The sequence below is a fragment of the Ambystoma mexicanum genome, chromosome 7p (assembly GCF_040938575.1).
Source record: "Ambystoma mexicanum isolate Mex_15411 chromosome 7p, UKY_AmexF1_1, whole genome shotgun sequence".
Taxonomy (NCBI): domain Eukaryota; kingdom Metazoa; phylum Chordata; class Amphibia; order Caudata; family Ambystomatidae; genus Ambystoma; species Ambystoma mexicanum.
This window is the reverse complement of record NC_090939.1, coordinates 706,044,898-706,066,318: the sequence shown is the minus strand read 5'-3', so window position 1 is coordinate 706,066,318 and position 21,421 is coordinate 706,044,898. Positions and strand designations below refer to the sequence as shown.

Genomic DNA, 21,421 nt, shown 5'->3' with positions numbered 1-21,421 from the left:
GCCGCAAGTACCAGTGTCCTAGGGCAGGTGGTTTTACTGCTAGAATACAATGGGTTGTCCACCCCATGCTACTCTATGGGGACCTGAGGGGAAGCAAGATATGATATGGTATTTGTAACGCGCCTATACACAAGTGTTTCAAGGTGCGACGAGGCGAGGAACAAGGGGGGACAGACAACGATCCTACTAGGCCAAGTGTCATTCAGATCGCGCAAGGGTAGAAGGGAAAGGAAAAGTGCAAGGGGAAAGGGAGATGGGAAAGTGCAGTACAGGGTTAGTAGAATACAAGATAAATAATAAGGGCCAGCTAGTGGCAAGTGCAAGGTAAGTGCCGGGAGGAGGGGCTGTAGGGATACAGAGACAGTCCCGCAGTGCAGGGGTTGCCAGGGAGGCAGTGCAGGGAAGAGTGAGCTGGGCCAAGGACCGAGATCAGTGACTGGGCCAGTTGCAGATTTAGTGCAGGTTCAGTGATTTTAGCAGGGGAGAGGGGGAGAGAAAGCGGAGGCAAAGAGTAAGGTTTTGAGGTGCTTCCGGAACCGGAGATGGTTCTCCTCATGTTTCAGGGAGGCAGGAAGGCTGTTCCAGAGGGAGGCCCCTGCTGTGGAGAGAGATCTACCCCCAACTCGTTGCTTGGAGAAGCGGCTGACCCTGAGGGAGTTGGAGGCAGAGGATCGAAGAGCTTGGGAAGGAATATATTTAGGAAGAGAGAGTTGAAGGTATTTTGGCCCAAGGCCCCAGAAGGCCTTGTGGACAATGCAGAGGGTTTTGAACTTAATCCTCGCAGCCACTGGGAGCCAGTGTAACGATTTCAGTCCTGGAGAGATACGGTCCCTGGGCTTGAGGCCAAGGACAAGTCTTGCAGTCCTGTTCTGCAATGAGTTGCAAAGGGCGGAGGGTAGAGGCAGGCAGATTTAGGTAGAGGCTGTTACAGTAGTCCAGCTTCGAGAGAACCAGGGCTCTACAGACAGTGAGCTTCTGGGGGAAGGAGAGGAAAGGAAGGATACCTCTGAGGAGGTGTAGCTGGTAGTGTGATTTCTTAGAGACGTCAGAGATGTGAGGAGAGAAAGAGTGTGGAGTGGAAGATGACCCCGAGGTTTTTTGCCGTGCAGGTAGGAGCAGGAAGAGGGCCAAGAGAGGCCGGCCAGAGGGCTGCAGGGAACAGCAACCTACAGCCCCCAGAGTCACAGGATTGCACAAGCAGCCCCCAGGTAGGTTATACCCGAGGTGTATTGTACCTTAGATTGAAGAAGGGGTTGTTGTGAGATGGTTCCAGCTGTGAGGTGACAAAAGACCTGATCTCCTGTTCTTCGGCTCTGGTGAGGGGGGAGACAGGCACCTTGGTGGATCTAGCGACATCACTCGAGAAGAGGGATGTCCAGCAATGGATCTTCATGGTTCTGGCTGGTTGGTGCCTTTTTCAGGCTCGGTGTAACAACGGTTGTCACAGCGGTCAGCTTCTCTCCGTTTCTCGGTCCTCACCCTGGTAAGGGGACTTTCGGGAGTCAATTCAAGTTTAAGCAGGTCTAGGAGGATGCCCTCGAAGTTGCAGGCAAAACTGTGCTTCTGGAGACAATGTACAAGGAGCAGCACAGGACCCTGGGTATTGGAAGTTTGTAGGCCACGGAGGTCGCAGCTCTTCAGGGGATGGTGCAAATTGTAGGTCAACTTGAGACTAGTTAGACCCGCCAGTCTATGGGAGGAAGTGGTCTTCTGGAAATATTCCCTGTCGCTTAGAATGACGAGGTCAGGACAGCAGTGGTCACTCAACAGGCTCTGGCAGAAGTTGGAAGTTGTGTGTGGTGTCCTTCTTCATCGTCCTCTTCGGAATCTTCTGTTCCAGTGGTCGACTCTGAGATTCAGCTCCAGGACCTCAGAATTAATCAAGGAACACTAGCTGAGTCCACCAATCATGTCCCATGCACCATTCAAACAATGCCCAATGGGGGCCAGCCAGCCTCCCACTCTGAACTGGTTTCATTCAGGCACACTGCAGGACAAAGGAGTTTTGGTCACCTCCCCCACTTCCTATTGTGAGGTGTCTGTAATTGGAATTGTTCATTTGTAAAGCGCTTATACACAAGTGAATAGCATTTCTGATTGTATCGGCTTAGATTCACATGCTGTGCACATAGTCCGACATCTAGTGGTAACAGCGGAGTATTGCATCTCGTCTTTCGAGGATCGAAAGGGAACGTCGACATGGCTGTGCCTGTAACACTATCCATAACATGACGTGTAGTGTACCCAAAATTCCTCATGCGTCAAAGTCCGTCCGATTTTATTTTTTCTGCCGTGAGGGAGCCGTGTGACAAGCGTGAGTGAGTACAGAAAGAGAGAAGAAGTAGTAAGATGTCTATGTTCCTTACATCCGAGCGGGGAGGAAGGGTGGGCGCATGTGAATCTAAGCAGATACAATTATCAGAAATGCTATTCCGGTAAGTAATGCATGTCTTCTGATGCTTGTGAATCTGCTTAGAATCACATGCTGTGCATAAACTAGCGAGCAGTACCCGGAGTTGGTGGTGGGATGTGAGAAGAAACAGTAGTAAAAAGATGTCTTAGTACTGCTTGTCCCACCTGAGAATCAGACCTAGAATGAGTGTCTAGGCAATAGTGTTTTGTAAAGGTGTGTACAGAACTCCAGGTTGCTGCTTTGCAAATGGACGCGAGAGGAATATTTGCAATTAATGCAGTGGAAGCCTCAGTGTCCCGAGTAGAGTGTGCTCTAGGCTTGAAGGGCAGATCTCTCTTGGCAAGAGCGTAGCAGAGTGTGATCCAATTGACAATCCACCTTGAGATGGCCATTTAAAGACAGGGTCCCCTTCTCTACCAGCCGCCACTGAAACGAAAAACTGTTTGTTTTTCTTTGTGGTTTAGTTCTTTCCAGATAGCACATGACTGCCCTGCGCACATCCAGTGTGTGTAGGCTTCTTTCCGCCACATTAGTGGGGTTCTGGAAGAACGTGGGTAGTTCTATAGACTGGTTCACATTGAACTAAGAACCGAATTTGGGCGCAAACCGTGGGTGAGTGGCAGAACCACCTCATCTTTGTGAATAGTGACAAGGGGGTCTAGAATTGAAAGGGCCTGTAGTTCACTGACTCTCCTTATTGAACTCACTGCCACTAGGAAGGCGGTCTTGTAAGTGAGTGCTTTGAGGCTTGCCTTGTGCCTAGGTTCAAAGAGGGACCATACAAGTCTGCTTAATACCACATTTAGGTCCCATCTGGGCGCCTGGTTAGAAATAGGGGGATGAATTCTTTTAACCACTTCCATGAAAGCTTTAATTACTGGGATCTTCCACTGCGACACCTTTCGCTGGGACGTGGTATAATTCTAGGTACTACTACCAGTCTGAAGAAATTGGGGTCTGTCTATTGCTCCTTCATGATCGATGGCAATAGTATTAAAGTGGGACAAGAGGTCAAAACCTTAGGCTTTTATCTGGACTCCACCTTCTCCTTCATCAAACAGGTGAAATCTCTAGCCTCTTCCACGGCTTACACGTGTGAATTGATCCGTGCAGCCAAACCTTTTCTGTCTGACACTAGTTGTTTGACCCTTGCTAGAGCCATCAAACTGTCCCGCCTAGACTACTGTAATGCTCTCTTATCTTGGGTCCTCCAAAGCCATCACCAGCAAACTCCAAACTCTCCACAATAACGCTCTCAGAGCGGCACTGGGCATCTCCAGAAGAGAGCATATTACAGCATACTGTCAACAGAACAATTGGCTTCCTGTCAAAGACAAAATCCTCCTTAAAACGGCCTCACTTACCCACAAATCCCTCAATAATGCTGCCTCCATCTATCTAATCGATAGATTCCATAGACATACCTCCCTGAGACCATCAAGAACAGCATATAAAGACTGCCTTTCTGTCCCCAACTTTAAACGTTGTACCATAGGGGGTAACAGCTTCCCAGTCAAAGCAGCAAAATTGTGGAACTCTCTACCACCACCCCTCAGAATGGACTTGCACTATCAGAACTTCCGATCTAAGGTCATTTTATGGTTGAAAACGTAGGCTTCCCATCATAGCCAGGTGCCTAGTCTACCAGACTCTTGTTTACTGTACCGCCTATTGCCTGTACCCATTGATGCCTACTTACACATATGTATATATTCCTGTTATTACTGTATGTTATATATTTTTTGATGTTGTAGCCAAGCTTCGCAAACTCATGTAAATGCTGCACACTGTTATCTGAGGGTATGACGGCGCATTACAAATAATAAAACAAACAAACAAACATAGGCTGAAAGTGCAGCTAAGTGGACCTTTAAGGAATTAAAAACTAAACCTGAGTCTAGTAGGTGAGTCAGGTATAGTACAATATGAGCAGGAGAGCAGTCGATGGGATTGATGCTCTTGGAATTGCACCAGATGACGAAGCGTTTCCATTTATTGGAGTAGCAATGTCTGGGGTTAGGCTTTCTTGATTCCCTAAGTATATCCATGCAACTCTGACGAAGTTGTAGATGCCCGAACTCTAAGACCTCATGAGCCAGGCCGCTAAGTTCAGAGTCTGCAGGCATGGGTGAAGTGTTTCTCCCTTGCCCTGAGATAGCATGTTTTATGGGCAAGGTAGTTTCATCGGAAGAGAGAGTGACATCTCTATCAGATGGGAGAACCAGGGTTGGCAGGCCCACATCCGGGCCACCAATATCATGGTGACTGGTTCATAATGATTCTTGTGCACAGTCTTGTTGAGTAGGGGAGTTGGGGGGGGGGGGAGCGTAAACAAATTTTCCTGACCATGTTATCCAGAGACCGTTCCCCTTGGATCGGTTCCGAGGGTACGAGTTATGAGTACGAGGGTATGAGTTACGAACAAGTCGATCTCTGGGAAGCCCCATTCTGCGGAAACAATGTCTTCGTGTAGTCGCCATTCGTAATTCAAGGGCAAAGGGAAGTCTCTGCTGAGCATGTCTGCCAGATGATTGAGTTCCCCTGGAACATGTTGAGACAGTAGGAACATCTTGTGTTTGAGAGCCCACTTGCACATGTTCTGGGACAGTTTGGATAGCCCATGGCCATCGTACTGTGCGTGAGGACCAGTACTGTCTTTCCCTGCAACTGTGTCTGAAAAGCCTTCAGAGCTTTGAACACGGCTAACAGCTCCAACAGGTTTATGTGATTGGATGCTACCGCTGGGGACCAAACGTCTGCTGAAGGAGGTGAGCCCCCCACCCTGTGAGAGATGCTTCCGTTGTGAGAGTGGCTTCTACTGCGGGAGAGGTGAAGGTTTTCCCCTTCAAGAGGTTTTCCATTGACCACCACTGCAGAGAGAGAACGAGGGCTGCTGCGACAACTACTAGATCGTCCCATTGTCCGCTGGCCTGACACCACTGGCTGTTGAGCCACTCTTGCATGGGGCGCATGCACAAACGTGCATGAGGGACCCAGTATATGCAGGACGGCATCATCCCTAACAGTCACATGATCTTGCGTACCGTCACCTCTCGACCGGCTACATACTGAGGGATCTGAAATAGCATGTTTTGAACCATCTTGCTGGAGGAGACGAGGAGGCCGTCTTCTGTCCGAATTAGGGCCCCCAGAAATTGCTTGACTTGGCTGGGGTCTAGGCTGGATTTCTTCTCATTTATGGAGAATCCCACGTTATCCTCCTACAAAACCGTAGCCACTCAATACAAGAAAGCAATAATGATAGTCAAATCAACCTCCTATAAACGAACGCATTACCAATGCCATTTCCGAGTCTAAGGAACTCTTTGCCATTTTCAAAGAACTATCCACTCCAGCCACCAAATCGCAAGAGATCGTCAAAGACAAGGCATGGTGTACCTACCAGCGTACAGACAGCTTTGTTAAGTAAAATGTGGCTACTGCAAAAGAAAATAGAAGAGCATCATAAAATCCTCTCTAAACAGACCAACCCAGCCTCCCGGCCCTGAAACCAAAAGCACAGCGAACAACATAAAATCCTTCTCATTCAGGGAGGTCATGGAAAGTGAAGTCATAGATATCAACAAAATCAAGCCATCCAACTGCAAAGGTGATGCCTGCCCAGCCAAACTAATCAAAGACTGCGCAGAAACCCTCGCCCGTTCCTAAAAACGTTCATCAATGCATCCTTCAAAACGAACACAGTTCCTGACAGCCTAAAAGAACCGTGGGTTCACCCGCTCCTTAAAAAACCCTCTCTGGACCCTGAAACAGCCAACAACTACAGGCCCATCACCACTGTCCCATTTTTGCCCAAAATCTTGGACAAGGTGACATACACTCAAATCCAGCAATTCCTGGAAGAAAACAAAATCCTAGGCAAAAGGCAATCAGGCTTCCGCCCAGGCCATGGAACAGAATCTGCCCTTCTTGATCTTAAAATCCAATTGGGCGACATTATGGACAAAGGTAAACCGGCACTTCTCCTTCAGCTAGATCTCTCGGCTGCCTTTCATCTTGTAAACCATGATGTTCTTGGCAAGCAATTAATAAATGCGGTCCACTTCTCTCCAAAAGCTACAGTCTGAATTGAGTCCTTCCTCAAAGGGAGACTCATGAGAGTATTCTCCGACTCTGACTGTGCCTCTCCCACCACCATACACTGTGGAGTCTCACAAGGTTCGTGCACCGCACCTACCCTGTATAACATCTTCACCCTCCCTCTCTACAACGACCTACTCCCACTAACCGGCATCTACGAACAAGACGCTACTGCGCTAACCAACATCTACACAGCCACCCAAATTTGGATGGCTGCCAATGGCCTCTGTCTCAACGGGGATAAAACAGATCCTCGTGATAGGTACTAAAGAAACCCTTAAACTCTCCCCCCAATACGGCACTTTCAACATTGACAATAAAACTATTACTGCGTCATCCTCAGTAAAAACCCTAGGAGTACCTCGACTCCTCTCGAACCATGTCACGCCAGGTCAGTGCCATAGCCTCCTCCACTGCCCTCATCACAAAGATCATCAACGCAGTCAAGCCATTCCTGTCAATCAAAAACCGCCTATCAATTGCCAGAGCCACAGATGTGCCAAGCTCGACTACTGCAATGCACACTTCCTTGGCACATCTGCCAAAAACCTCAATAAGCTCTAAGTAACTCAAAACAATGCCCTCAGAACAGCATTGAGCATTCCCAAAAGGGAACATATCTCACAGGCCAGGAAAGACGCTCACTGGTTACCTATCAGAGAACGCATCCTCTTTAAAACAATGGCCATCAAACAAAAGTGCCTGTCACTTAACGCCCCTCCCTACCTCTCGGAAAGGATCACCCGCAACCCCTCATCCAGACCCACTAGCACACACCTTTCTAACCAGATCCATGTCCCTTCCTTCAAAAGGGTCAAAGCTGGAGGCTCCAGCTTCCAACACCTATTCCCCAAGAACTGGAATGCCCTCCCCACTGTACTCAGGAATGAACATTCCTATAATGTCTTCCGACAATTGCTAAAAACCAAACTGTTTAACTAACCTTGCTAATGATGTTGTCACTGCCACATGATGCTGTTCCTCTGTGACAAAGAATACTCGCATCCTCTTTCTCTGTATATAATGTATCCACTGTTTTTGCTGTATTGTAATGTATTGACTCACATATGTATGTACTGAGCAATCTCTCTGTAACAGCGCCATGATGCCCCAGGGCTGCTGTGCGCTATACAAATTCAAATTAAAAAATGTTTTTAAAAAAAAGAGTAGGTCTAACATCTTTTGGGTGTTTGACAGGCATATTCCGTAGGAATCCCCTGTTATGAGCCAGTCATCGAGGTAAGGATATATTGGGATGGATTGAGTGTGGGCAGAGATCGTTCTGCTGAGAGAAGGATTCCGCCATCTTGCTTCTGGGACAACCCCTAGTTCCCATTTCACCCCTTTACCTTTTCCTGTTGCAAGCACTCTGGTTATAACCTCACACACACAGAAAATTGTTGGTAGGGACCCCATGATTGGTTCATTAAGGTAGGCTTAGCCTACACCAATCACTGTAGCACACTTAGATTTAAAAGAGGGCTGAGCCCCTCTTTTGGCAGATCTGAAGACTTCACAAGAAGCAGCAAGAACTCCTCAATCTTGGACACTGGCTGAAGGTATAGTCTGCCTTACGGCTTCCACCAGTGAAGGAAGGCCAGGATCTCCAAAGAGTGAAGCAAGATCTATCCCCTAAACTTCTCCCAGGGAATAAAGGGAGAAAAGAACTAGAGGACCCTCCAGCCACTCCACAACCGGAATCCAGCCAGCACACGCAGCAAGCTTCCTGGATAGGAAGTTTTTGAAGGTCTCTGAATCTACAACCAAGGTCAAGGCAGCTACCTGCAACACACTCCACAGCTGTGGGACATCCACCTTAAAGGATGTCACAAGCCCATTGAAGAAGCTGGGAGATGTGTCCCGACGAGCATCTAACAAAGTCGACATTAAAGGACATTTTCGAGCCAGTCGAGTTCCTCGATCCGCAAATGACAGCAACGCTGACCATTGTCAAGCCGCTGTCGCTTAAAGACAACGGAGACGTCTCGACCAGTGCCTCAGAATCGCCGATCAGCATTTAGACAATTAATCCAGACTCAGAGCTGCCATGTAGGCCAGCCTGCAGCCATTCGTTCAGCTTCGCTCATCTAACCGTCTTGCCGTCGGATCCCTCAGCTGACTCCCCTCTCAAACTCTAGTCAAAGAAGACTGCAAAGCGCCCTGTAGGCGACTTGACGCTGTCGAGTACCAAGAACACCTACAGCATAATGCACATTGTGGTTCTGCCCTCCTGGTTCTTCCCAGAAGGGCCCGAGAGACTTATTAAGACCCAATATTCCATTTGTGCTGAAGCCAAGTAAACTTAACTGTTGTGGTTATTAACCATACCGACTACCCTCCTGTCAGTATACAGAGTGCATCTGTTTTCATTCTTTGAAACTGTCTGTCCTCTGCATTCCCTTACAGGGTGGTTTGTATTTCGTAGTGGTGTTAGAATGTTTGTTGTGATGTAAATAAAGTAGATCTTTTTGATACAACCTTGACTGGACAGTCCTTTATATCATTAGGTCATAATTTTATTTTTGCAGTGTTGCAACTAATCAACGATCCTTGATCTTTTGGAAATAAGCTTGCCGTTCCGTCGATCTTACCAAAATTGGACAAGGTTGTTTATGATTAGCTTGTTATTCCAATCTGTTTGGATCCCTTCTGGTGTATAAGTAGTGTGGGGCTGATTGGTGGTTTAGAAACCGATATTCACCCGGGGCCACTGGTACCCCGGAAGTTGATTCGTCACAGTCAGGTAGACAAAGCTGGATTATGCACACTGAAAATCAATCTCGCTCTCTCAAACTAAGAGGGGACTCCCTGTCTGAAAGGAAACTGGTGAAATTGTCAGAAAGTCAGAAAACAAAGTCTGTCACTGTTGTGTCCAAAAACCTGTTTCTGTCCCTAACACTAATAATCTAAATTAACTGCAAGGATAATCTTTTCATAAAGTAACAAGTGGTCTTTGTGCTTTCACTCAACAGAAAAGTTCCCAGTCTCTCTGGTAATATAAAGTGACAAAATAAACAATGTTCAAAACTGCAAGATTCCCAGGCTAGGGTTGTGAAAAAGTATATGTCGATTAGCTTCACAATCCTTTGTCTTGTCAACTTGATACAGTTCATTATAGAATGTAAGATTCCCTTTTCCCAGTTTCGGGTCCTTGACCCTCAGTGTCACATGGGTGCGAGTCCCAAACTCGCAATATAGCTTAGCTCACTTTCCTCCCAAGCTAGTGCCCTCTTGTGGACTGTCTTTCTTTCATGTGGGTGTCTGACCCTCTTTTACTACCTTTAATTAGGCGCTTGTTTTTCATACAGGTGGGGGTCCCAGACTCGCAATTCCAGTTGATAGACGTTTGGTTCACTCTACTGCCAAACTCGCGACTTCTCTGTTTTACTTATTCTTGTGCTAGCATAGGCCTTTGGTTCACTCTACTGCCAAACACCTTATCCTGTTATCTTGGTTGCTCCAGGTTTGTTATATGGGTACAGGTCCCAGATTCGCAGTTTGTTATCACATCTATTTGGTTCACTTTCCTGACAAACATATTCTCTTCACTCGGTGTGTCTCAGGGTCCCCAGGCCTCTTACACTTTCATTTCCTTGTGGGTGGAGGTCCCAGACTCGCAAAGTCCCTTCAGGGTCCCAGACCCTCTTTTCCAATGTTTATATTCATTCTCTAGCTCCCCCTGACCTGCAACGCCTCCTGGCAAACCAACGTACCTGTTTTCTTCCTCTTAATAGGTACCAGCATATCCCTCATTTCTGTGTTGCTCTTTGAGACTCCAGCAGCTCCCTGGTGAATGGCGGGTCTGCAGCAGTTCCGCAGGCGTCTCTCTCTGCCTGATTGCACGGCCAGACTTACAAGCGGTTCACCAGAGCCTGTGCTGCCCTGAGGTATGCAACAGCAGAAACCCGAATGGTCCCTCCAGCTTGGACTGCATTCCGGTTCTCCTTCACCTCGCTTCACGGCTTCTTCCCCTTTGGCTTCTCTCTGCCAGCCCGGTACAGGAGTCCCTCAGTTACTCCTCAGAGAATAGTTCTCCCTCTATTTCACAGCTGAGTTCCTTTTGAACTCCCACACCAATCAGCTGTATTCTATTGGGCAAATGACATCTCGAGAAAAGCTAGATCGCTCTCTCCGTTTCTTCCGAATAATTTTTCTGACTCTTCATGATCATCTTTGTCACAGTACTGGTTTTCAATTCAGGAGGCAAGATTCTCAATAGTCTCTTGTATTTTAGGTTTGTCAAGTATAGTAAAGTGACAAACCTTGCAACAGAGTACCTATGCTTTACCAATGGGGTTGGGGGAGGGAATTTGTTATTTGAGAAATGGTATTTGGATTTATAAAGGCCGGGGGGAATACTGCGTTCCCTGAGCATAGTCATCCCTAATCCCATAGGTGGCTTCACTCCCCCATGTGATCCTCCTTCGTGCACCACCCCCAGGGAGACTAGTATTGTACTACGGACCCATGGGAAAGGTCCCCCCCTCTAGTGGAGAAGGGACGACATCCTCAGATTTGTCACAGTACCTACCGTTTGTAGGTGAACATTTATGCACCCCTTTTATACTAAGAAGACATATTTTAAATAATGATGCTGTGTGAACAGTATGCGCGTTTGATCTCTCCTTTAAACCAGCCCTCACACCTCCTAGTAGTTAAGTCAGACTGCTCTGTCACATCACGTTACTACTTTGAGTTTTGATAAACATGGTGGAAACCAGCCCACACAACTACTAACAGTTGATCTTCCTGAACCCCTCACCAGAGGAGCTCAGAAAAACCTCTTAACATCAACATACCAGTAACTCAAGCAAGATCGTGTTTGGTGCTATTAGATAAAACTACCTTGTAGTGGTGTAAATCACTATGCAAGCAACCAACATATCTTGCCACAAAAAAAAAACCTTTTGTGCGTTATCATTATTTATACAAACCTCTCCAGCTCATCTGAATTATCTGTGCCCAGTTCCAGTTCTTCCTCTTCGGGCCATGGAGCCTCTTCTGCTTCTTTTTCTAAGTTTAAAGAACAGCAAATGTAATGCTCAAACAAAGTATGAATTACAATTAACAATCCTTGCACATTTCAATAGAATTAAATGAAAATTACATTTACACTCATTTGTACCCACCCCATATTTTGCATGTATTCCATTTTGCATCAGCTTTCTTACAGTCTCGGGAACTTAGTTGCTGAATTAAAAAATATGTGTATGGTTGTTTATGCTGTACAGCTGGAAACAGAGTGATGCCTGCCCGGGGTGCAGTGCATGATCAGCCTCTACTGGCCCCAAAGCCTCTATCCAAGTTCTTCAATAGTGCTATACAGCCAAACTCAAAAACTAAACATTTGGCATGTTTGATAAGCTACACATTTGGCAGACGACAGTGGTTATGAAAGGTTTTGAGCCAGTCTGGCACATAAAAATGACTTACTAACTAATGTAAGGACAATGTGCTACGGAAACTGATCAGCATGACTGCCCCATTCATGTTTCAGTGAGAGTCTTCAATACAAACCGCTATAATGGACATAACTTGCTATGGTACTGTTAATGATGAACTCACCTCTCTAGCGTTTCCACCCAATAAATGTATAAAATAACATTTGAAATGCATCTTTCTAAAGTGATTAGATGTGATACACATTTTGACCAATCAAGTTTCTTAAAAGGTAGGTTCCCTGCAGACTATACTAGATCAGTATCTGGAACAAGGTCTACAGTTAAAAACACACTTTTGCAGGCCTTCGTGCCAAAAAAGGTCTTTCCTACAATTTGTTGTTTAAGTCTACGGAGCATTTTTCATTTGGACCCACATTTATTAATATGGTTAAGCACTAGTGCAGTTACTAAAATGTGTTGTTTTTATAGTTTATTCTGAATCACTCATTTAGAGTTACACAGCAGGCATATCATTGATGACCATTTCTTTTTCTACTAGCGGTTGAACCTTTTATATGTTACGTTACATCAGAGAGCACAATTTGCACTCACCACCAGCTATTGGATTGTGATATTTGACTCCTGGTGAGTAAGAAATGGTATGCTGTGTACATGTATGTAATTGAAGTGGTGAGTGACTATTTTAGGGCTGGCTAGTAGCTTGGAACTTAAATGTTTGCCCCCTGCATTAGATACTCTAGATTACTGATGAATAGAGCTATGAATTTAAAATGTCTGGTTATGCAGATATTTTATGGTGTATTATTGGTCCAGAACATCTGATCCCGAATGTTGTAATTGGATGCATTTAACATTTTCTGCGGTAGCGGCCGTGTAGTTATGGTTAAGTTGCTAAACTCATAGGAAGACCACTTTTTCAGTGGCTTATAACTTTGCTCCCCCTGGACGAATGTCATGATGCCTACCCCCGGGCATCCGGATCGAGTCCATCAGCCCCGGGAGCAGGCATCCAGATACTCATTAAAACCCCAACTGCCCCGGCTGGGGGCTGTTTGGATTCAGTCCTGGCGCCTTAAGCGCCAGGCTCATCATAGAAATCAGTCCTGGCGCCATGGGCGCCAGGCTCATAGACTTTACTTACCTTATGCAGACCATGCTGCAAATGAGTCCAAGCCAACGTGAGGCCTGGATGGGACTATTTTATTACAGGGACTATTTTTACTCGGGTGTGGTTCTGGGGAACTTCTTACCTGGGACTCCTTTGCAGGCTATTTAAACCACGGCCGAACAGCAGCCATGCTTTGCGTTATTCTGCATCCAGCAGCGTGACGCTCACCGTGTCTGCAAGTCAGCATCCAGTCTTCTGCCACGCCCGCCTCGAATCCGGAGCTCCTAGAAAAAAGGAAAAGAAAGGAGAAGAGGTTAGATCACAGACATTATTTGATTCCTTACCTGATTCCGGACCCAGCACATCTCCGAGCCTGGAAAGGACATTATTTCAGCACGCGTCGCTTCGCCAGCAGCAGCACCGCATTATACTCACCAGTCCACCGCATCTTTCGACTCGGCGCTACCTCCATCATTTTCTTCGTCGAAACCCAGCACCTGGGGGGAAAACAAAAGGAATAACAAAGTGAGCCGAGAAAACCGACAAAGACAATCTCTTTGCCACCATAGGCTTACCTGCTTTACCACCGGAGGTATTATCCTTTAATTCGCCGCATCTTCCTATGCCGCACCTATAAAGGGAGAGAAAACAGCAACAAAAACTCATGCAACTTTTACCGGACAGTGTTTGGTAATACAGACTCTTACCTGCACGCCATCAGCTGCCTCAAGGCAATATTCTTTTGGACCCAGCTGCAACCTAACGAGGAATGGAACAAGAGTGAACATCAGACATATTGAACTCTTTGAACTTTATAGACACTGGAGTCAATATTCCTCCGGAACTCCTCCAGTACCTTCAACCCAGTGAAGTAACTGGTATCTACGCGCCCCTGCATGCCATGCAGGATGGAGAGCTCATCATTTAAAAACATAAGGTGAGGTTACCAAGAGGGGATATCGGAGGTGATTAGTGGGGAGAACGAGAACTGTTGGGGGGCCATCACTAAAGTCCACGGGTGGCTAAATCCCTTTCTCCATTTGCAGGAGAATACTTCTACGAGTCCAGCAGACAAGATTAGGCGGGCCAGTCCAGACTGTCATCTCTTCACTACGCATCACTTTGGTGGAGACCGCCTGCTGTCCGGGTCCGATTGACGCCCCTTTGGGAACCAGGTGAGCGTAACAACGAATCCTCGCCAAACTTTGCAAAAAAAGTATATGGGCGGCTCTGAATTTTTTCGCCATGTTGGGCGAGGTTTCATGCGGGGGGTGAAGGGGGGAGTTATAGGAGGGTTCCAATTTTTTTTCTCCCATAGACTGAATGGGGAAAAACTTTGCGCACGGCTACAGGTCGAACGGCTGGACGTATTTTCACCAAATTTGCACCAGGGGCGGGGACTTGGGACAGAAAACGTGCTTCTGTGTGTTCGGTGGAAATCCAGACCAGTACTATTTTTGCAAAACGCTGAAATGTACGTCCCAAAAAATTTGTGATATCTGGATCCATTCCGCTGACCCATTTCCCTGTTCACTCTGCGGACAGAAGGGTCATTGGATCGCGGTACGGCGTGGTGTCGGAGAAGTTTGGACGCGGCCGGTGGTTGGCTGGAGGGAAGCGTGCTGTGCGTCAACATTTTTGGGGAAAGCCGCCACGGTGTATCGGAGGACAGTGCGGTGGTGGAAGGGTCTGGAAAATGTACTGTACGCATTGGGGGAGTGAGAAGTGGTTTATATGTGACATATGTAGGCTAGTATTTTAGGTGGTGATTGGAGGCAGCTGTCGTAATGGTCCCTTAGCTTCAGCCACGACCTGTTTTTGGCGAACCTTTTCGTGGTGAGCAGTGGCAGGTAATTTGAAGATGGGGAGTGAATTGCACAGGACATAGGTTGGGTGGGGGCGCGGGTGGCGGGGCGCTGCGGATGGAATGCGGTAGTTGGGCATGTGGAGGCATGCATGGATGAATGAAGGTGCGGTGGGGTCTGTGGAAGGATTACACTATTGGGTGCATGGCTAAAGCCCGTAGCCTGTAGCCTGTAGGGCATGCACTGAGGAGCATTGGGCTTCTACATACACACTGCAGGAAGGCATGTTTGAGTCTGCAACCGGTCCAGGGTGGTGCTTGCATAGTGCAGTGTGTGCAGATTGGTTGCAGTAGCCTTAGTGCTGCAAACCGAATGTGGGTAGGTTGGCAGTGACACAGTACTTTGTGAATGGGAGTGGGTATGCCTATAGTATGTAAATGAATGTGTATAGGGGTGGTTGTAGGAGAGAGCGTTTTCTTTCCACCCTGTGTGAACTGTTGCAATTTGTTGCTGCATAGATACATGGTGGTGCGCAGGTTGGGTAGGACTGCTGGTGTCGATGGTCGTAGTTGGTGAAATGGTCAAATGCATGGTGGCATTACGTTGCTGTAGGTGTGTTCAAAGCCTATGATGTGTGCAGAAATGTTGAGTAGGCGGAATGTTGTGAAAATGTTGTGGTTAGTGACAATACTTTGTGAATGGCTGTGGGTGGACGTGGTGGAGGCTGTGGTATGTTTGTGCATTCTGGTAAGTGCGACCTGCGTTCATGATTGGGTGTTTTATGGTGTGGGGGAGTTGGGGTGAAGTGCTGCTACCTACGTGTGGCACGTTTGTGCAAAATGCTCACTGCCCACATGGCCATTATGTTAACTGCTGCCATTTGTTGCTGTGTAGCGTCATGGCGGGGTACAGGTTGGGTAGGAGTGTTGGTGGAAGTGGTCTCTATGTGGATTGTCGCAGTTGCTGATATGGAGACATGCATGGTGGCATTACGTTGCCTTGAGTGTGTTCAAGGCCTAGAGTATTGGATGCATGGCCGAAGGCCGTAGGCCATGCATTCAGGAGACTAGGCCATGAGTACACGTACAGCAGTAATGCATTTTTCAATGTGCATGAGTTAGAGGGTGGTGACATGTAAGGAATGGGTGTGGAGCACATTTAAGCCGTTATAGGCCACTATTGCAAACAGATTGTGGGTAGGTTGGCAGTGGCACACTCCTTTGTGAATGGTAGTGGGTACGCCCATAGTATGTGATTCAAAGTGCACAGGGATGCAGAAGAGAGTGTCTTGCTTGTACATTATGATAACCGTTGCAATTTGTTACTGCATAGCTCCATGGCGATGCCCTGTGGTTGGAGATGCTGCAGTGAAAAGTCACGCTGTGTGGGCACTGGGTGCAATGCTTGTATACGGTCAGTATGCTACAGGGTATGGTTGAAAGACATCTTATACGTGCTTGAATAGTGTGCTGTGTGCACAATGCTTGCAGTATGGGCAATGTTGTTACCATGTTCTGATTACGTTGCCAGTGAAACAATCTTTTCTGTATGGAAGTGGGTAAGACAATACTATGTGAGTGTAAGGGCGTAGGGGTGCCGGAGACAGTGTAATGTTTATACATTATGGTAACAGTTGTATGTAATGATGTGTATGTCCATTGCGGTGTCAGGGTTGGTTAGTAGTGCTTGTGCCAGTGGTGCATATGTGCATAGTGGTAGTTGGTGATATGCTGACATGTATTGTTGAATTACGGTGGGGGGGGAACGTGTGCAAGGAGCAGACCTACTGGAGCAATGCAGGTTTGGCAGTTTATGAGGGACAGGGCATGACCTTTGGAGAATGCGTGTGGAGCACATTGTCGACGTGCTACAGCAGCAGCACAAGTGAGTTGCAAAGCCATTATTGTGCATTCTATGGTTGCGGTGATAGTTGGAACATGCTACAGTATTTGATGTGCGGCAGGAGATGGTGCAGTGAGAAGGCTGGGTGGTGTAGCCAGGGTGCAGTGCGTACGTAATGTGAGTATGGAAGTGGGTATGGTTGAAGGGCAGCTTATATGTGATTGGTTACTCTGCTGTGTGCACATTTATTGAAGTAGGCCCAATGTTGTGAAGGTGGTCTCCATAGATTGGCAGTGACACAACAGCATGTGAATGGTAGTGCGTAGGGATGGTGCAGGCTGCGCTATGTTTGTGGCTTCTGCTAAGTTTGACACGTTTTCGTGAATGGGAGTTTTATGGTTTGGGAGAGATGGGTAGAATTGCTGCTACGTATAACGTTTGTGCATAATGTTAGGTGCCCACATGTTCGCTTGCTTAGATATGTAGTGTTGTGTGTGGAAAGGGTTGCAATGTTGTGTGCATAGCTGAAGGTTTGCTGGGGGCGTGTTAGGATGTTTGTGGATGCTGCAATAGTGCCTTCTGTAGCAGATATTTCTGGTGGAGGGGCTTTGCAATCAAACGGAACACATACTGAGAGTGTTTAACGGTAAATAAGGAGTGGTGTATAGAAATGACAGTGTGCAATGCAGAGGTTTTGTATGTCATTTGTGCATGCATGTTTTGAAATGTAAAACAGGGGGGGTCTGGGAAACTCTCTACCAGCACAAACACAGCCCATTGACTTGTTCTTGGGTGGAAGTTACTCTCTTACCCGGTAACGTTCTTTCGATGGGATGGTCCGACGGCGTATTCCATATCTAGGACAGTAATCACCACAGCTGTGCTGCTTCGGAAATGTTTTGGCGTCTGCGTCCTGCCTCGATGACGTTGATGTGGCATCCTCGAGGACCTCCTCCGACGGCCGACGTCACCCGATGTGATAAGTAGGACGCACAACGCCCGTAGCCCCAGTTGTAGTTTTCTTCCCAGAACGTGTGCCACCAGTCTTCTACCAGTCTGACACACAAAGCCTTGCGTAAACGTAAGCTGCAATTGCATAAGAAATTCTGTAGCGGGGAAGGTAGGGAGGGAGCGATATGGAATACGTCATCGGACCATCCCACCGAAAGAACATTACCAGGTAAGAGAGTAACTTGTTCTTCGAGGGGATTGGGTCATCCGACATATTCCATATCTAGGACAGACTCCCAAAGCAGTACCAATGCAAGGAGGTGGGAAAAGAATTTAGAAAACAGAAATTTAGCATGCCCAATCAAATTGCAGAGTAAAGGACCGCCTTGCCAAAGGCCAGATCTTGCTCCCGGATGGAATCGAGGCAATAGTGACGTACAAAAGTATGTACCGAAGCCCAGGTGGCTGCATCACAGATGTTACGAATAGGAACACCCCTATGCAGGGCAGTAGAGGCAGCCATACCCCTGGTAGAATGGGCCCGCAAGCCGACCGGGGGGGTCCTTACTCGCCAAGCGGTAACCCTCAGATAGCTAAAATAATCCAGCAAGACAAAGTCTGTTTCGTCACAGCCTGTCCCAAACGCTTTCCAGCGTAACCAATAAAGACCCGGGAAATGCGTGAAATATAAAAGCTTAACGCTCTCCTAGGATCAAGCCTATGGAGCCTCTCCTCTTCCTTACCAGGATGTGGAGGAGGATAAAATGCCGGAAGAACAACCTTCTGGCCTAAATGAAATTCCGACACCACCTTCGGAAGAAAAGAAGGACGAACTCTAAGGACAACCCTGTCCTTATGAAACACAGTGAAGGGTGGTTTAACTGAAAGTGCCTGTAACTCACTTACTCTGCGAGCGGAAGTGACACAACTAAAAATACAGTTTTCAGAGTTAACAGTCTCAAAGGGCACGAATGCAAAGGCTCAAACGGAGCACCCATCAGAAACTTGAGAACAAGGTTCAAATCCCAACCGGGAGGGAACACATTAGTGAGCCCTTTCAGAAACTGAGAAATTAAAGGAATTTTAAAATAGGAACACTCTTCAGACGAGCGCTTAAATATGGACAGCGCCGCCAGGTAACCTTTAATGGTACCCACTTGAAGGCCCCTGTGAGCCAACGAAAGCAAAAAAGACAGAACCATGGGAATTTCACATGCAAAAGGATCCACATTCTTAACCCTGCACCAGTCGCAGAACTTACTCCAACGGCAACGGTACAGGGACTTTGTTGCGGGCCTTCTGGCCGAAAGCAACACCTCCATCACGTCTTCAGGGAGGTCCCAATCGTTATACCTCAACTTTTCAGAAACCAAGCGTGAAGGTTGAGGGACCTGACCTCTGGATGGAGAACCTGACGCCCCTCCCGTGAGAGCAGATCGTCTCGGTAGGGAAGACGACGTGGAGGGCAGATGGACAAGTCGAGAAGGTCCGGGTACCACGCCCTCCAGGCCCAAGCCGGAGCAATGAGGATCATCCGGGAACCGAACCTCTGTAACCTCCGCAGCACCTGTGGGATGACGGGGACTGGAGGAAACGCGTACAGCAGTGGGAAGGACCACTCCACCACAAACGCATCTCCAAAGGCTCCTCTGGGAGGAAATTCCTGTGAGCAGAACCTTTTTCGCACTTCCGGTTGACACTGGAGGCGAAGAGATCCACTTGAGGGGTCCCCCAAAGGGCAAAGATCTCCAGGAGAATCTCCTGAGCCAACTCCCACTCATGAGAGATCGCGCTCTGCCTGCTCAGAGCGTCCGCCATCTCGTTTTCGTCTCCGGCCAGATGAACTGCCGAGATCGAAATTTCCTGCTGGATGGCCCAGAATCAGAGCTGCATCACCTTCCTGCACAGAGGAAGTGACCCTGCCCCCTCCTTTTTGTTGAGGTAGTGCATGGACTCTGTGTTGTCTGTCAGGATCAGGACATTCTTTCTCGCACAGTCGGCAGAAAAGCCTTCAAGGCAAGCCTGACGGCTCTCAGCTCCAACAGATTGATACGGAGTCTGGAATCCGACGGAGACCAACCACTGTCACCTCCGGCCAGGGCAGCCAAAATGGAGGGTTCTGGATGAGACACGACACCTCAGCAGCGCTGCACGATCCGATCCCTAGACGACTAGCCTGTGGTCTGAGACGGCATCTTGACGAGGGTCCACTTATCGAGGCGGGCAGATTTGCCGAAATCACCATACACGAGGTAAGATTAGTTAGGTAAGATTCTTAGAAGTACCGATCGGTCCTCCTTAGGTTTGGCCAGGTGAGTCGTGACCAGATTCTTAATTTAACCCTGGCAATTTGAATTTTGGTGCATTGTATCTGCAGACACAATTATTGACCAGGTAACACCAAGAATTTGAGATATGCCTGGGAAATTGTCTACCTGCTTTAGGGCATTATTCCGCAGTGATAGACAATCTTTGGAATTTAGTCGCCCGGCAACACAGGAGGGGTCGCCGGCATGTACTATGTACTGTAAGCATGGCATTGGAAGTATAGTATTTAATGATATTTGGCACAGACAAACCAGACATACCTCCGAACTTCAGTGGCCAATCCCTCGCATTGAATATTTGGAGTCAGTATTGTTAAAGAAAAAGGCTAGACCTGCAGCATTTGATGTTTTACAGAATTGGGAAAAAAAGAAGCGTTACAACAGCTTAAGAGTAGAGAAAAACTTGCGCGCCGTCATAAGACGGTTGCCGAAAAAGCATTATTATATGATCAGGATAAACAGGCTGAGTCGGCTAAAAATATGGAAAGGGCTTTATCACTTGGTATTCAGAAAATCTATCCTTCCAAAGATCTCCATGATTCTGATGAGTTTGAGAAAATATTAAATGAACGCAAGGCCTGGTGCCTCTGCGTCACCTCCGTATGTTCCTCTTCCTGCTCCGGTACCTTTTCCTGCTGTTGTTCCTACTCTTACTGCTCACCCTGTTGTTCCTATTCCTTTGACTGTTGTTCCTCCACCTGCTCCTCTGCCTCTTCCTGTCGCACCAGTTATAGCTCCTCCATCGAATTTGCCTATTCCCTCTCTTCCAAGTAGTCTTCGTCCGCTTGTAATCGATCATGGTGCAGGCTCGAAGGTTGTCACTCGCAGTGCTGTACCACCGGAGAAGAAACGCGAGTTAATTGCATGGGCTAAACATTGTATGGAGAAGGATGATCAGGCTAGTGTTTTTTCCACACTTTCTAATACGGATAATTTTCCTGAGAAAAATGTTTTTATTGAAGGTTTGGGGATTCAGTTATGTATAATGTGGGGAAGATTAAATAATACGGATGTTCCGCAAGGGTTAAGGGATCTAAATACTTTAGCACTTTCCAGAGATACTGTGAAGGTAAATGAGCATGTCGAAAGGTTATTTGAATATAGAAAGCTATCGTGGAATACGCGTGGCTTTAGGCATTTAATAAATAACAAAGCTAATACTTTAAATAACTTTGACCTTGTTTTGCTGCAAGAAACATGGATGTCTAATAAACCCGCTTGGGACAACCATGAGATATACTTTACAGCAGCTTTGAAAAAGCCTAAGGGACGACCGATGGCAGGCCTCTTAACGGCCGCTAAACTCAGCTCGAAAGCCAAGATTGTGCATGCATTGGCTTTAAATTCATATGTGCAATTAACAGTCTTATCGATCCAGTCGATACTGTATGCGGTAGTTAATTTATACTGGAATCATAAGAGCTATGATGAAGAGAAATTTCTTTCTGAAATTTCAATTGTATTGGATTATA

The 21,421-nt window shown here is 47.1% G+C and overlaps 1 protein-coding gene across 1 annotated transcript in view; it reads right to left on the bottom strand.

Moving 5' to 3' along the window:
- Nucleotides 1–21,421, bottom strand: part of ZRSR2 (zinc finger CCCH-type, RNA binding motif and serine/arginine rich 2) — a 336,397-nt gene that overhangs the window by 215,563 nt on the left and 99,413 nt on the right. The window contains exon 3 of the mRNA XM_069636787.1: nucleotides 11,449–11,527. Within this exon, the coding sequence (XP_069492888.1) occupies nucleotides 11,449–11,527 (79 nt within the window). The remainder of the gene's footprint in view (nucleotides 1–11,448; nucleotides 11,528–21,421) is intronic.